General features: G+C 43.0%; 1 protein-coding gene and 1 long non-coding RNA gene across 5 annotated transcripts; one reads left to right on the top strand and one right to left on the bottom strand.

Annotated features, from left to right (window-relative positions):
* The first annotated feature begins 3,876 nt into the window (after positions 1–3,876).
* Positions 3,877–13,988, top strand: LOC140253347 (uncharacterized). 2 transcript variants are annotated; one of them, XR_011903827.1, is made up of 5 exons: positions 3,877–3,944; positions 4,306–4,539; positions 9,201–9,255; positions 10,797–10,963; positions 11,554–13,988. It is a non-coding gene; the product is annotated as an uncharacterized lncRNA (long non-coding RNA). The 2 variants fall into 2 exon arrangements; XR_011903828.1 differs by having other exon boundaries at positions 3,881–3,944; positions 4,392–4,539.
* On the bottom strand, positions 7,049–14,293 carry ARL14EP (ARF like GTPase 14 effector protein). Of its 3 annotated transcripts, XM_072338861.1 has the most exons (5): positions 14,005–14,171; positions 10,869–11,370; positions 9,728–9,858; positions 8,327–8,550; positions 7,049–7,557 (listed from the first exon to the last, which is right to left on the bottom strand). In XM_072338861.1, exons 2-5 carry the CDS (start codon positions 11,289–11,291, stop codon positions 7,475–7,477), a joined length of 861 nt encoding a protein of 286 aa, XP_072194962.1. In that variant the 5' UTR covers positions 11,292–11,370; positions 14,005–14,171; the 3' UTR covers positions 7,049–7,474. The 3 variants fall into 3 exon arrangements, with proteins under 3 accessions (XP_072194962.1, XP_072194964.1, XP_072194963.1); XM_072338863.1 differs by lacking the exon at positions 10,869–11,370 and having other exon boundaries at positions 14,005–14,293; XM_072338862.1 differs by having other exon boundaries at positions 7,049–8,550.
* Between the last annotated feature and the right edge of the window lie 241 nt (positions 14,294–14,534).

Here is a 14,534-nt window from a genome sequence, read left to right as displayed (position 1 = left end):
GGAAACACTGAAACAAAATTAGCAAAAAGTTCAAAAAGCTCAGATCTAAAAATATAGCTGCAATTCACGATTCCCTTTAATAGAACTTCATTCCTTCACTTGGTGTAACTAAAGGTATTTATAGATAGGGTAAAAAGATGGGATGAAAATTTGTACTTATGAATAATAAAGGAGCCCCGTGAATGAGAAGAAGGAAGGTTGTGTAACACACCACCTTCTGCAGCAGCATCCCAGCAAGGACAGGAGCTCCAGTTCTGGTTTAGGCTGGCAGTTGTACACAGCTGTGTCGAAATACACAACAGTTTTACTGTTCATCCCCTTTTAGCTGACAGGGACCAAGAGCACTGCAGACATGATCATAGCACGCATGAGCTCGGAGGTAACCACACGTTCCTTGGGACGCCATGTTGCCGTGTGCAGTGGCCTTGGGCACTACGGTCACACATGGTCCTTGGCCTCGGGGCAGAGAGCTGCTCCAGTCTGATTTCACTTGCGTTAAAAGTACTCTGAAAATGGAGACTCGAGACTCTCTCATTATGTTTGATCTGAGCTGGCAACTGGATTAATATTAAAATGATGTACACATGCGATTCACATTTCCTAGGTTACAAATAACTGGAGCAAAGCAAATATACCAACATTAATAATTCACCATAAGAGTTTAGCTCGATTTTCTTTTATGGAACTTCTACCAGTTTCCTCAGATTTATTCATTATTCAGATTCAGTCAACAGTTTAAAAGGAATGTTTACCTACTAGACAGCCTGTGGTTTGCTTCCAGTGTCACTAGTCAGTCTTGTAACTTGAACTGTTAGTCATAATAATGTAATTAAGTCATCCGATACGATTTCTGTCCCTTGGCTACGTCAAAATTTAATTCTTTGGGGAGAAACTACCATCCACGTGTGTATAAAGATCAAGTTTCTACAAACATGATTGTCTGTGTCCGAATTCATCTGCGTGCATGCAGAACTGAGCTGCTCAGATGTGTGGCAAATGGTCATTAAAACAGGCAAAGCCTTTTCATTTCCTCACTTCTCTGTCAAGTAAGAAAATAAATGTTCCTTAGCCCTGTTTAGTCTCTCCTGCTAGGCGGTTCTTCCCCTCCTCCACTGGTTCTGCATGTAGAAAGTTAACAAAAAGCTACTGGCAACAATGAGAGATCTTTTACTTGCATCTCAGCAGAAGCCTTTTTGGTTTCTGAAGATCCACAGCCGCAAGTGTGCACCAGCACTGAGATGGAGAAACAAGCCTGGCCAAGAGCCCTCCACCCCAGCTGTCACGGGAAGCTGTCAGCTTGCAGAAGGACCTGGAAAAAGATGGTAGTGATGACAGGAAAGAGAAGAGCTCCTGGTTATTCTGTGCTCAGTAGTCATCCACCCCTCCATGGCCGTGGCCCTGCCCTCAGCTGAGCCCCACTCTCCAAACTAAGCACAGCGCTTCTGCAGAGCTGAGTCATTGCTGAAGCCACAGCGCTGTTCAGGAGGAGGTGAGAAACCAGAATGTGTAGGCTCCCTCCAGAGGGCAGGGGTTTCTTTCCCTAGATCCATTTTGTCTTCCAAGCAGCAATGCTCTCTTTGCGTTTTTGGAGGAGATGGAATAGATTTAGAAAGTGGCTGCATATCGATTTATGGTCTTTATGCTGGACATGGCTTTTTATTAAAGAAAGCAGATACTCAATACTGTTAACTAGTAATGGGAATTGACTTTTCACTAATTGCACAGAACCTGGCATTAATACACTTTAATAGAAAATGGGTCCATGCACGCCAGATCAATCCTGAAGTTTTTTCTGCCTGCACTACAGACAAAGGACTCCAGCAACAACGTAGTTAAATGAGACGCTTCATTTTTGGTATTTATCTGCCATCCGTCCAATTACTGAGATAAGCACACATCTCCAGCGGATAAGAGAAGGCTGTAGCTTGGCTGCTCATCCTGTCTGGGTGTCCTGCAGGGAATGTTCCTCCCCGTATGGCTGTGATGCAGTACAATGCTTGGCTCCCAGGGCTGGTCCTGCAAACCTCTCCCTCATCACAGCACCACTGCTGTGGTTGGTCCTGATGGCTACATCTGGTTGTAAGGAGCCACCTGTATTTGTCTTCCATCATGAAGTGCGTCTTAATGTACGTGTAGCCACTCTACTAAGCAGTGCCAAACAGTTGCTTCCGGATACCTGCTGACATGCAGAGTGAGCTGCCCCACAGGAATATTTTATTCAGTAAGACAGGACTTGAAGATGAAAGGGTAACCATTTCTGATCATAACCTTGGCTTTGTCTCCCTAGCAATTATACTTTAATTGCATTGACCTATTTGAAATAGAAATGTAATTAGAAAAAAAAAGGAAAAAGAAAAAACAATTTGACATTCCCTGATCCGTACTCTTGACATGCATTATTTGGTTGTTGTTCTTTTTTTTTATTCAAACATAAATGTTCTCTGTAACGCTATCAAAAAAAGAGAAAAAAATATCATGAAATTGAAATGTCAGTAGTAATTTCTGACATCAACTCGTGCTGGTTGGTGGCCGAGGGTTTTTAGTTCAGCTCAACAGAAATCCAGCTGTGAAATGGGCAGAGTTGGAGAAGAGGAAGGATGCGAGAGGGAAAGGACCTCAGCCCCGGCCCTTCAGCAGAGCTGGCTGTTGCTCATGGCAGTATCGGAATATCATGCCTACAACTGTCTGTAACTGTGTGATAAATGGTCCTTTCAGGTCATGTGGAAACAGAAGATGCAGAAAGATAATTTCAAACCTTACTACTCACCACTGAATAATTGCTGGGGTCAATGTAAGTCAATGAAACACAGGTTCCCTTCAGCTGTACTCTATAGAGCGCAGCTATAGAAAAGTGTCTTTGCGTCTTCTTTCTTAACTGCTCTCAGGAGGAGCCAAGAGAATCTACTCTGGTGGCAGCTTATACCTCGTAATTTGCATCTGGTGCATCTGAGAGCTGAGCTCCAGCCAGTCTGGTGGTCACACTACGTGCTGGGGCTCAGTGCATTGCTCCATGCTGGGAAAGGTACCCGGCAGCACCCAGCATGCTGCAGTTCACACAAACACATGGAGTAGGAGAAGCTGCTGACGTCTTCTGCAGCGATTCTTACGATGGATTTCCTTTGTCAGCAGCCCTGATTTCTCATTTGCTCCAAAACAGATCCAGTCCAGCATTAGTACAAGAGAGTCAGCAGTTTGCAGGCAAGAAATTAACACAGAGGAGTAATAAACCAGAGGTTGCTGGCACAGATGAGGCTGGATAAATTGTGCCTGTTTTATTATTACTGTTACTATTATTTATAAAAGCAAAGCCAGAACCAAAGCACAACAGTCGAAACAAAGCCTCCCTTTGAGAAAAATGGATTTTTGGGGTTGCCTGCAGACATAACTGACTTTTGTTAGCATTAATTAATTCCTCTGTGTTTTGTACCCTGCTCGTTTGTTATGGCCAGAACAACTTGCTATTGCCAGTGAAACACACAGACGCACAGGCTGGCAGGACAGCATAGTGAGAGCTGGGGGTCCCTCAGTGAAGGTCTGAGCACCCTGTACAGTGTAGGAGCCTGACATGAGATGTGAAACACCACAGAAGCGCATTTAACTGGCTGATAACTTCAGTGTTCTCTTCCTTAGAGACTGAACTCTCTGAAACTCGCAGGAAAGTGGCACAAAGATAACAACTGAAAATTAACTTGAAATATCATCATTGATTAATAAGGTAGCCATTACAAAGAGCTGGATGTCAGGAGGAGGGTTAAAGCAACATTGAAATCAGCTGGTAGGATGCAGCCCAGGTGATGGGGAACTCCCAGGGGAGTCACCTGACAGAGCAATTAGATGTTATAAAACATAAGGAAAGGTGCTACTTGGAGCTTTGCTTGTGCTGAGGTTATTTTGTGGGGAGGAAATTCATTCTCTTGAATGCATCTGGACTCTCAGTTCCATAGGTAATAATGCGCTAGAATAAAAAAACACTTATTTTAGGAAATCTGTTGCATTGCATTGCTGCAAATCTGTTAAACCTGATTTTCTATCTTTAAGCAAGTAGCTGCGTTACTTAAATTGCTCTGTAGGATCTTTATATATGCCCCAAATGATGATGCCGTTTTTACACTAAATGGGCTGGACTCCAGAGAAGATGTTTTGATCCTTTGTAGCGAATGCTAAACTGTAAAAGTAACTGTGGAGTTGTGCTGTTCTCCACTTAACAAGCCAATAGTAAGCAATGTATATAGGGTAGGGGGAGAAGCTTTTATAAAGACCAAAGGGAAAACAGATTTAAAAGTAAGTGCTAATCTTGTATGTGAGTCTGCTCAAGGTCGTGCTGGTGCACTGCGTTCCTTGGACCTAGTTTTTGAATCTGTTCAGCAAGGGAATCTTTGCCCCAACCTCAGCAGCTGCAGCTCTCAAGGGCACCAGAAGCTGATGGTCAGGTTTGCAGTGAGCTGACGCCCTCTGCTGGATACGAGAACTTCTGAATGAAAAGCTGCTTTTCCAGGGCAGGACTGTTACCGGGAGTGAACTGGGCAGCTCGCAACAGAGGTGAGTGTTATACCAAATCTGCTCGTTGAAATAGCAAGGTCAGAGAGTGCTTTTTCCTTTTCTGTTCTAAGTTTGCTGCATTCGTTTCCCAAAGATATTGGTCTCTTAGTGGCACATGGATACTGTAAATGTTATTGTAGCATAATCTCTGAGATCGTTACCTGAGTGTACTCTATGCACTGCTTGTTGTCTGAGTCTTTAGCAGCAAGCATCCCACGGTGCATCTCACTTAGGGGAAAAAAAGGAGCACTTCCCATTTCAGGTATGGCTTCAAATCTCTGTAGTAACTTTCACTCGCTCTGACTTTAGAAGATGCACACTTTTTGATCATGTTCTAAATTTGATGTGACTTTTGCTTTGTGAGAAAGACTGATGCTGGATTGATGAGCTGAGGCCAACTGACCTTCAACAAGACCAAGTGCTGGGTCGTGCACTTCGGCCACCATAACCCCAGGCAACACTACAGGCATGGGGCAGTAGCTGGGAAGCTGCATGGAGGAAAAGGACTTAGGGGTGTTGGTCACACTGGGCTTACCATGAGCCAGTAGTGTGCCCAGGTGAACCAGAAGGCTGATGGCATCCTGGTTTGTGTCAGAAATAGTGCAGGCAGCCAGCAGGAGCAGGGAAGCAATCATTCCTCTGTACTTGGCTCTTGGGAAGCCACACCTCCGTTATTGTGTTCAGTGTTGGACCCCTCGCTACAACAAGGACACTGAGGCCCTGGAGTGTGTTTGGAGAAGGGCAGTGGAAGGGCCTGGAGCACAAGTGTTATGAGGAAAGGCTGAGGGAACTGGGACTGTTCAGTCTGGAGGAAGCTCAGCAGAGACCTTATGGCTCTGAACAACTCTCTGAAAGGAGGTTGTGGTGAGTTGGAGGTCAGCCTCTTCTCCTAAATATCAGCAATCAGATGAGAGGGAACAGCTTTAAGTTGTGCCAGGGAGGTTCAGGTGAGGCACTGGCACAGATTGCCTGGGTAGGTAGTGTCTCCATGGTGGTCTCTGAGATGTGGCACTTAGGAGGGATATGGTTAGTGGGCATGGTGAGGATGGCTTGATTGTTGGACTTGGTGATTTTAGTAGTCTTTTCCAACCTTTATGTTTCTATGACTCTATGGAACCAAAACAGTATTTGACACTGTACTTAACTGATCACAAATCTGGATCCCCTCTGTAGTTAAACTAGACCACGTGAAATATGTTGTTCATAAAACACATCTTGTTGCCACCAACTTCTGTTTTTTGAATAGGTAAAGTTTGTTTGCCTTAAAACTTCTGCCTTTTGATAATTGCAATAAGTTAACACAGTAACTAGGGCATATGTTGGCCTTTCTCTTAAATGCATTCAGAGCTGAGAGGGTACAGCTGATTTATGAGCTGTGCCTTTGATGGGAAGTTATTTCTTTTGTCTGTATTTAATAGAACGTGCTGTTTAATAGGCTCAGTTGTAGAGTAGTTCTGAAAGATGGGAAAGTACATTTAGTTACTGGGAACATCATTTTTAGATCACAACAAAATAACTTGTGGTTATACTGACAGGATTAGTTTTTCAGCTGCTTCACATTTTCCTGCATGGTTTTACAGAAAAATTCATAGTTGTTAAGCAGGAAGCCATGGTAGTGTGTGTAGAGACAGGTCATTCAACTTAATAATGCCCTACAAGCAAGGCATGCTAAGGAAATGCTACTAAAGAGAGGGTCCTAAGTAAGAAAGGCAACTGAATGACCAACATCAAAAAAACTTGTTGGAGAGGAAAAAAAACAATGCCTCATTTAGGTTCTGCCCAAATAACAGTGCTCAGTACTTAGCACAGGTTCTTGGCTAAAAAGCAGCCCTGCGTATTATGTTAGAAAATTACCTGAATGATTTATTTGGGTAAAAGTCATTATTATTAGTGTAAAATAAGACACTGAATATGCTAACTTAGCAGAGACATAACAGAGATGCAGAAATGCCATTCTAATAATGGGAGGCTCTGGACAATTTAAGCTCCTGGTGGACTTGAATTCTACTGAAGAGTAATGCTTTAATAGTCACCAAATTCCGAGTCTTAACTGTGAACACGACAGTAAGTTACATTCAACAGACAGTTAGAAGCTTGTTAAGGTTTTAAGAGTGTGTCCTGCTGACTGCAGTAGCTGACCAACAAACTCCAATTAAAACAGAACAAGCTCAAACTGAGCCAGCTTTCTCCCTGGCTCCCTTTCACACAGGTATAGGTTTGTGTTTTCATCTCGTACAAAATGTTGCTTAAGAGCTGAACAGTTCCATATATGGATCAAGCACACAAAGCACATAAATGCTGTGTTACAGGACAGGTGTGTTCAGTAGTCAACAAAGTTAAATGCCAGATGTGTTAAAGGGCAGCCACAGCTATTACTCATTGGTGGTGTTGCTACCTGGAGAGGAGTATAAAGAAATCTGTGTGATGCTTTTTGTGACAGATGTGGCTTGAAATCCAAGCTAATGAGGCAGGCGCGCTTGTGGAAGAACAGCCAATGTTCTGGTTGAAGAACAGAAAGACCTTTTATTTTCAAAGAGGATCTAACAGCAACAAGGTAGATTAAATCCATGCTTCTGCTTGGCTAAGACCAGCAGATGTCAGTGCAACACAAAGCACAACTGCATTTTAACAGCGGCAACCTTCAAGAACTTAAACAATACACACTGAACAAATAGCAACATGATACAAAGTGATCACATGAAAGTTCCAGAAAGCAACAGTTAACAGCACTCTTGAATAAACAAACATACAGATCTTCTGAGTCTGTCACGGCTGCAGAAAATGAGTTTTTAACGCAGCAAAAAAATACCAGAGAATAACACATTAAATGTTAGATAACAGTTCAATTGCAAAGTCTTGTTTCCACAAATCCCGTAATTCAGCAAAATTTAAGCTTGCTGAGGAGAAACATTTTTTATCAACCAAAACTTTCAGTTCAACTGTTTTTTGTAGCAGTCTGGGTATTCTTAGTTTGGGAACAGACAGTTGAATTCATTTCAGCTGCATGTAAACCTTTACCTTGAAAACAAGCAAAAAGAGGGGAGAGGGCTGTGAAGTACTTGTCCAGTTACGCACCAGTAAGAAATACAGCACAATTATTTCAACTGTTACAAGAAAGCAACCAAATGCTACCACAGTGAACTACTTCTATATGTTTTTTAGCATCTTGGCAGCTTAATAACACTCCTAACAGTGAGACTTTTGAATTCGTAAGGATAACTGGATCCCAAATCCCAGTAACTCAGGTGGGATCTGCACTCCTAAATACCTTTGAATAAAGCTAAGTGAAAAGGATTGAATTTATCAGAGGTAGCTGTGATAATTTACAGAAGATGCAGCATTCACTGTTAATACTGGAGAAATCTTTGTTAATACTGGATGTAGCTTCATTAATAACAACACAAAAGTGTTTCACATACAATAATTCAAAACCATGCAACTAAAAAATGAGGGATACAGGGAGATGGTACAACAGAGCGCTATGTGGAATGATGGTGAGTGGACAATGGTAAGCCACGTGGAAATTTAGCTCTTCATTACAGTGCAACACTCATCAATGAAAACTGAAGTGACTAACAAAGCAGTACAACACAGAATGAAGTGTAACAACAAGTAGTACAATTAAGAATGTTTCCTTAATCATACTGAGATGGAACGTGGAAAAGCACATTTATCACAACTCACAATTAGTTACTATGGTTTTCATCAAACAACTAAATGATAGATGTTGTTTAAGGGTGGAACGTACATCCAGGTTTAAAAAAAAAATAAGAGCATGTGCACTAACCAACGTGCTTATTACGAATGATTTCTCCTCCTTCTATCTCAATTTGCTCATAGAGCCATTTGCGGTCACAGCGACATTCGGTGCCACATTTGTTGGAGCCGCACTTCGGGCAAGCATAGAAACATCCCAGGCAATCTTCATCAAGACAGTCACACAGGTCCATCCCACTGTAAAGAAGTAGTCCCTGGCTATCGTAGACTTTACTCTTGGCTGGTATAACTTGCCTGTATGATGAAAAACAAGTTATTTCCTTATTTAATGCCAAGCAGCTAATAGCTTTGGACAGAACTTTGGTGGATTTTTGGTTCATTTTACCACTTTATTACTTTAATTGTAATACATGCTACTGTACTCAACAACGTTTGACAGCTTGACACTGCACTATCATTATAGTGCTTTTGAACTAATTTCAGGACCAGAAGTTTTTATTTTATCAATAAGTTAAATGTTTATTCAACCACTTTGGAATATTTATGATGTAAACTTTACGTTACGTTTCAGGTGATGTCAAAGTCTTCCTGAAATTACATTTCTACCTTGTAGCTATAATTCAAAGTTATACAGAATAACCCAACGTGTGCACGTTCTAATTTATAAGTAATTTTTACGCTCTAATCACTACTCATATCCCAACCAGTTCTGTTTCACTGCAAAATCACAAATCCGCTCTGTTCAGAAACATCCTCTGGAGTTTGTCTTGTCTGACCCTCTGTTCAAAACCAGGTCAGCTTAGATAAAGTTGCTTACAGCCACATCTAGTTGAGCTCCCAACAGCTCTTAAAGTCAGAGACTCCAGATGATTTTGGTTCAATGCTTGACCACAAACTCAATTCAAAACATTCTCCTAATCTCATCAAAATCTCCCTACTTGCAGCTTGTGAATGAACCAACTGGAAGAAACAAATGGAGGGGGACGGTACAGGCATATGGTAAGTAGCACCGAGTCCATTTTTTTTCCTGTAAGCTTAAACTCAGGGAGACTGAATTGGTTCAAACTTCTATTAGAAAATGATAGACAAAACTCAGCTGCATAAGCCTTTTAAAACAGGTCTGATTAGAAAGCTGACATTTGTTATCCAGTGTCATCCAACATGGACATTAGAACATGTAAGGCTTGAACATGGTTCTGAAGTGTAGTTACAGAGTTAACTGAAATATGACAACTCCAATATTTTTAAGTGCACTCCACTTGATCTTACTCCATTCTAGTCAAATTTAGATGCATCAATTACCAGCTTCATTTATTATCCATGTAGTATTGTCACAACTTATGGGAAGCTTAATTTGTATTTGAGATGTGTTCTTGTTACAGGGACACTGACTGTAAGGGTTTCTTTAATTTTGAAGTGAAAACTAATGAGAAAGTAACTAATGAGAAGGTAACCAGAGGAAGGTGCTCACCTGTCTGAGTTAAATGATGGATTTTTTGTTTGCAGCCTTCTTTTTTCCCTCTTACTGGTCTCGGGAGTGAATTCAGTCTGTCGCCCTGGGTTAGCAAACTGCAGAGACTTCAAAGCCTTAGCTGTACGCCCCTGAACAGAGACAGAAAATCTCACTTTATTTTGAATATGTATCTAAATTCTTAAGGGAATACTCAGTCAAGCCAGGATACTGTAATGACTTAAGTATGCTGACCCCAACTCTGAGCACTGTATTTCTCAGGAGAAGACTTAAGTCTTCTTAAGTGTTACATGAGAGAACTCTACCAGTCCCAGAAGTCAGGAAATACAAGCTTTGTAGCAGCAGTTTTAATCAATATTTCCAAAAGTCACCCGTTATGAAGCTGTAAAATACAGTTGGGTGGCTGCTCCTGGGCTGAGGGGTGACTGCTCCTTTAATGCCATTCTGTTTTGCTCTAGAGCATATGTTGATGAGCTCCTGTTGACTTGGTTTTCCACTTGGTTCTACCAATTACCTGCACACTTTAAACAAAGCACCCAGAAACGTATAAACTGTATTCTGAACTAAGCTCTTAAAGCGTCATCCTCCCACACCAGGTTGTTACTGCCCCCTGAACAAACAGGGGCAGCTCAGACACCACAACAGCGTGCACTTAATTCACTTCCATGCAGGTTCACTTGCTAATGAACCACTAGACACAGTAGATTCCCTTAAAACTGTCATGACTAACCCACAAGTTTATCTCAGTGCTCCTAAAAACAACCCCTGCAATGTTTAAACAGGAGCTCACTTTTCACAAGGCTTGAGAAACAGCTTAAAACAATAGCAGCTGCCTGGTATTTACATAATCTGAGGTGTGTGTCATCCTAGTGAACGCAATTACTTGAATTATAAAGTCCCTAATATTTAATTAGGGGAGAGGATTTTTAAAGCAAAGAAGTGGAATGTGTGTATGCACGCATTTCATTGAACGCTCCTCCAAATAAAGGTTCAAATACAGTAAACTCCCATGCAGCAAAAGTCTACACCTTTTTGTATTTCTACTAAAAATCTTAGTTCGTTTATATAGGACTTGTATGAAGCCCAGGTCCAACAGTCTGCAGAACTTAGAGGGGGTGGAACAACTGATCCATATACATACGTCCGAATCAAGCTTTCTTCTTTGGCGTTCTTCAGCTTCGACATCCACGCTCCCATTTATTACCTGCATACATTTGGGACAAAGCTTCCAACCAGGTACAAACTGTCTTCCAAACTTAGCAGTGAGAAACGTCGCGTCATGCAGGTCAATGGCACGCAAGTTTTTCTTTGATAGTTTTCTGTGCATATTAAAGGGATCACAGCATGACTTTTGTAAGTCTTCAAACCTTTCAATGTAAATTTTTGCATGATGAAAGCAGATAGTGTCGTTCTCTGAAAGGGTCATTCCAGTCCTAAGCTGAAGCAATAGTAGATCAAATGAAGATATATCATCCTTAGTCTTGAAGCCAGTGTGACGGGTATAATAGGTCTTATGGCATTCATTGGTAGTTTGAAGCTGAATTCCAACTGAACAAGGATCCATTTTATCAGAACAACTTATTTCACTTATTTTGCCTAAAATGAGTTCTCTGAAGTCTTTAGTGGTTTCTATGAAGATCACCCTAGAGAGAGCATTAAAATCAATCAGATTTGTGCTGCAAACTTTTATCTGTAAGCTTGACAAACTAGGTTTAGGTAGCTTAAGATACATTTCTTAAATTATACTATAGCCTTCTAGTCTAGATACACTCATCCTATTTTCAAAAGCAATTTTTAATCAGCCATTCTAAATGTCCATTCGGCAGCACTGCCTTATCAAAGGCGATCTGGAGGCGAGGTGTGAGGTGGATGATTTGTTCAACAGCAGCCTGCTGTGGTCTCCAGCCTCCCACCGGCACGCTCCCAGCTGCTCAAGGAGTGGGCCCAAAGGACATATCTGATGGCTGAACAACCGATCCATCTGGTTTCCATGTAGTTGCAGGGGAAAAAACAGGCTGCTGAAGGTAGGCTGCGCAGGCTGGTCTGATGCCAGCTGGCAATCTACACCCAGCAGCTATCAGCTCTTTCCTGTGTGCTCCTGGGGAGCAAAGAAAAGCCTGGACAGGTGTGAGTCAGCACCCTGAATGAATCTGAGCATCTCTGGGAAATGGCCACCTGCAGTATATGTAAGGATGTGTGCGCCTGTTGTGGTTGGGTGGCCTTTGCATGCAGCTCTTTCCATCCGACTGCAACACCTGCATCATATAAATACGGGGCACTCATTTAAACTTACTCTAATGCAAACTTACAAAATATTAAGCTGGCTATTGCAGAGTAATCCTGCCTGTGCCAAAATCTGTGACAAATGCAGCGTTGGCCCTAAAATATCAAAGCCTGAGCAACCTTGTGCTATTCTCTATTGCAACATAATGGGGAAAACCAAAAGAATTCATTTCTGAAACTTCTAAGGCCTGTAATTAAACTGAGTGTGAGCTAACTGGGATCTTACTGTTAGCCTGCATGCTACCCTGCAAAGACACAGAGAAATGGAAAAGCATCCTTACTTGTTCTAACCACTGAACAGGACAGTACGTCTTTTTAATGAAAGAAAGTATCAGCCAGCTGTAGAGTGTAAAAAGACAGTCTGGGACACTACTTATAATAAAGGCAAGTAGCAGCACAAACAACCCAATGACATGAAATGTGTAAATTTAACCTGAATGCAGACATACAGATGATGACAGCAGCAAAAGTTCCTCACAGAATAATGAGGCTTTTTAGAACGCTTAGAAAAGCCACTGTTGGGAGTATTTTTTGCAGCAGAAATCCCCTTGATTGTAATGCCTTGCTTTTTTCTAACCAGATGTATGTACTTGAAGCAGCTGCATGACACATCTCCATGTATTAAACTGTATGCACAGCAATTTAAAGGTGTTGCGTAGGACGTGTGGTTGTTGAGTGATTCACCCATTCCAAATATAAGTGATAAGGCTCGGCTGGAGAGAATAAAACTTGTTTTTAAGTGTAATTCTATGACTTGTTTGAGATGGAGCAGGGCATAACTGCAGTAATTCTTAAGGCAATAAGAGGCTTGAATGTGCAGGCACAGTGATCTGAGCTTAAAAGTAAGAAGGGAGGTAGGAGAGGAAGGTGAATCTCCGTCTGAAAATAAAGCAAAATTAGTTCCTTTTTGTTTGCAAGTTATCTGTGCAGAAAGACTTAAGGCAATGGAGTTAATAATTAAGACATGTTTTGTATTGATTTCTCAGGTTCAGTGTCTTAGTAAACTAGATATACTCAGAACTAGTCTGTTTTGTCTCTAAGTGCGTGCTTGTCTTTTACACTGTGGTACACGGACTGTTGTATGAGCAAAGCTCATTGCAGCTGACTGTGTGTTTAACAGCAATTTGTCACCACCCAGTAATGTGATTCAGCAAGTCTGTTGCAGGCCATGCACCAAACATACTGCAAATGTCACAACGTGTGCTTGCAACTGACTCCCGCTCTGGTGGGGAGGTGCAGATGAGGAAGCATACTGGATAAACACATAAGTAATTCTCAACTATCAGCATTTGCAGATGCAGTGCAAGTCTGAGTTCTTGGTGAGTGTTCTAATTAAGAAACGATAGCTTCTTTTCTATAAAAGAGAAGATAACTGTTACATTGCTATCCTTGACAGACAGCTGCTTTGCCAGCTGACCGTGCTGCAGGAGCTAGCCCAGTGAGCACCAGGCTAACACGATGGAGTGTGCACTGAGCACCAGCAGTGAGTGACTTAACGTGTCTCACTCAGTCCACTTGTAAAATCTCTTGGCAGAAGCTTCGGCTTTACTTCTTCCTTCCCCCCACCACGAGAGGAACACGCGGCTCTTTGCCTTTAATTCTTTGGTTGAAACAGGAGAGGGCTCCAGCAGCCCGGTGTTTAAATAGTGTGCTGACACCTGTGAAATCAGCAACGAGTGTTTACAGACAACAAACTAAAGCAGGACACAGTGAGGAGGGCCGGGGGGCAGCGAAGCGCATGTGCAAAGTACGCGTGAAGCGGAGCGAGGGCCCGTTTTGCTTCTCGGAGGCAGGAGCAGAAAAGGCAGGAGAACCGGTTTAGAGCGACAGCTGCGAGAGCCCAAAAGGGAAAGAGAAATCCTGATGCCGCCAATGCGACCCACCGAACAGACCCCGCGGCCAGGCCAGACCCAGCACGGAGTACAACCCAGCACGGAGTAGTACTTCCCGGCCCGGCGGCCGCAGCAGCAGCAGGGGCCGCCCCTCCCCGGTACCTTGCCGTGGACTTTTCTCCTCCTCTGCGCCGGGACCCCCGCGCTTGGCTTCCGCGCGGCCCCGGCTACAGCAACGCTGCCGGTAGCGGACATGGACCGTGTGCCTCCCTGCAGCGCTCGCGGAGCAACGCTTCCGGTTGGGCGGAAGGAACAGGAAGGAGCACGTGGTCACGCTGGATCACGCGCTGCCCGCGAGCTTCCCCCTCGTGGGGGTGCGCGAGGCGTGAGCGTGGTGGCTGTTGTGCTTCTCCTGTAAGAGCACAGTGTGCTGTGTGGGGCCGGATGCTGTATGTGGCCGTGTGCTCTATCGGGCTCTGAGCCCACCTACCTGTTGCTGCTGTGCATTGCAGTTCCCCAACAATGAGACAGAAGTATCTGCAAGATCGTCCCCTATGTAGTTCTGCTCTATGCAGTTCTGCTCCTGCTCCAGTGCTGCCCGTAGCACAGCCCAGCAGCATGAGCTACAAGCCAGTGAGGCCAGTTAATCACTCCAGAAGCTTTGCATCTCTTTCCTTGGATGTTAAGTGTGT

Source organism: Excalfactoria chinensis, chromosome 5 (genome assembly GCF_039878825.1).
Source record: "Excalfactoria chinensis isolate bCotChi1 chromosome 5, bCotChi1.hap2, whole genome shotgun sequence".
NCBI lineage: Eukaryota > Metazoa > Chordata > Aves > Galliformes > Phasianidae > Excalfactoria > Excalfactoria chinensis.
Note: the sequence above shows the minus strand (reverse complement) of the source record. Positions and strands in the feature narration are given on the sequence as shown.

Coding starts and splice junctions, on each gene's coding strand:
- ARL14EP (XM_072338861.1), bottom strand. CDS start 11,291: ATGGATCCTTGTTCAGTTGGAATTCAGCTTCAAACTACCAATGAATGC. Junction 9,859..10,868: donor GAAGAAAGCTTGATTCGGAC/GTATGTATATGG, acceptor GTCTCTGTTCAG/GGGCGTACAGCTAAGGCTTT. Junction 7,558..8,326: donor CATTCGTAATAAGCACGTTG/GTTAGTGCACAT, acceptor CTTGTTTTCAAG/GTAAAGGTTTACATGCAGCT.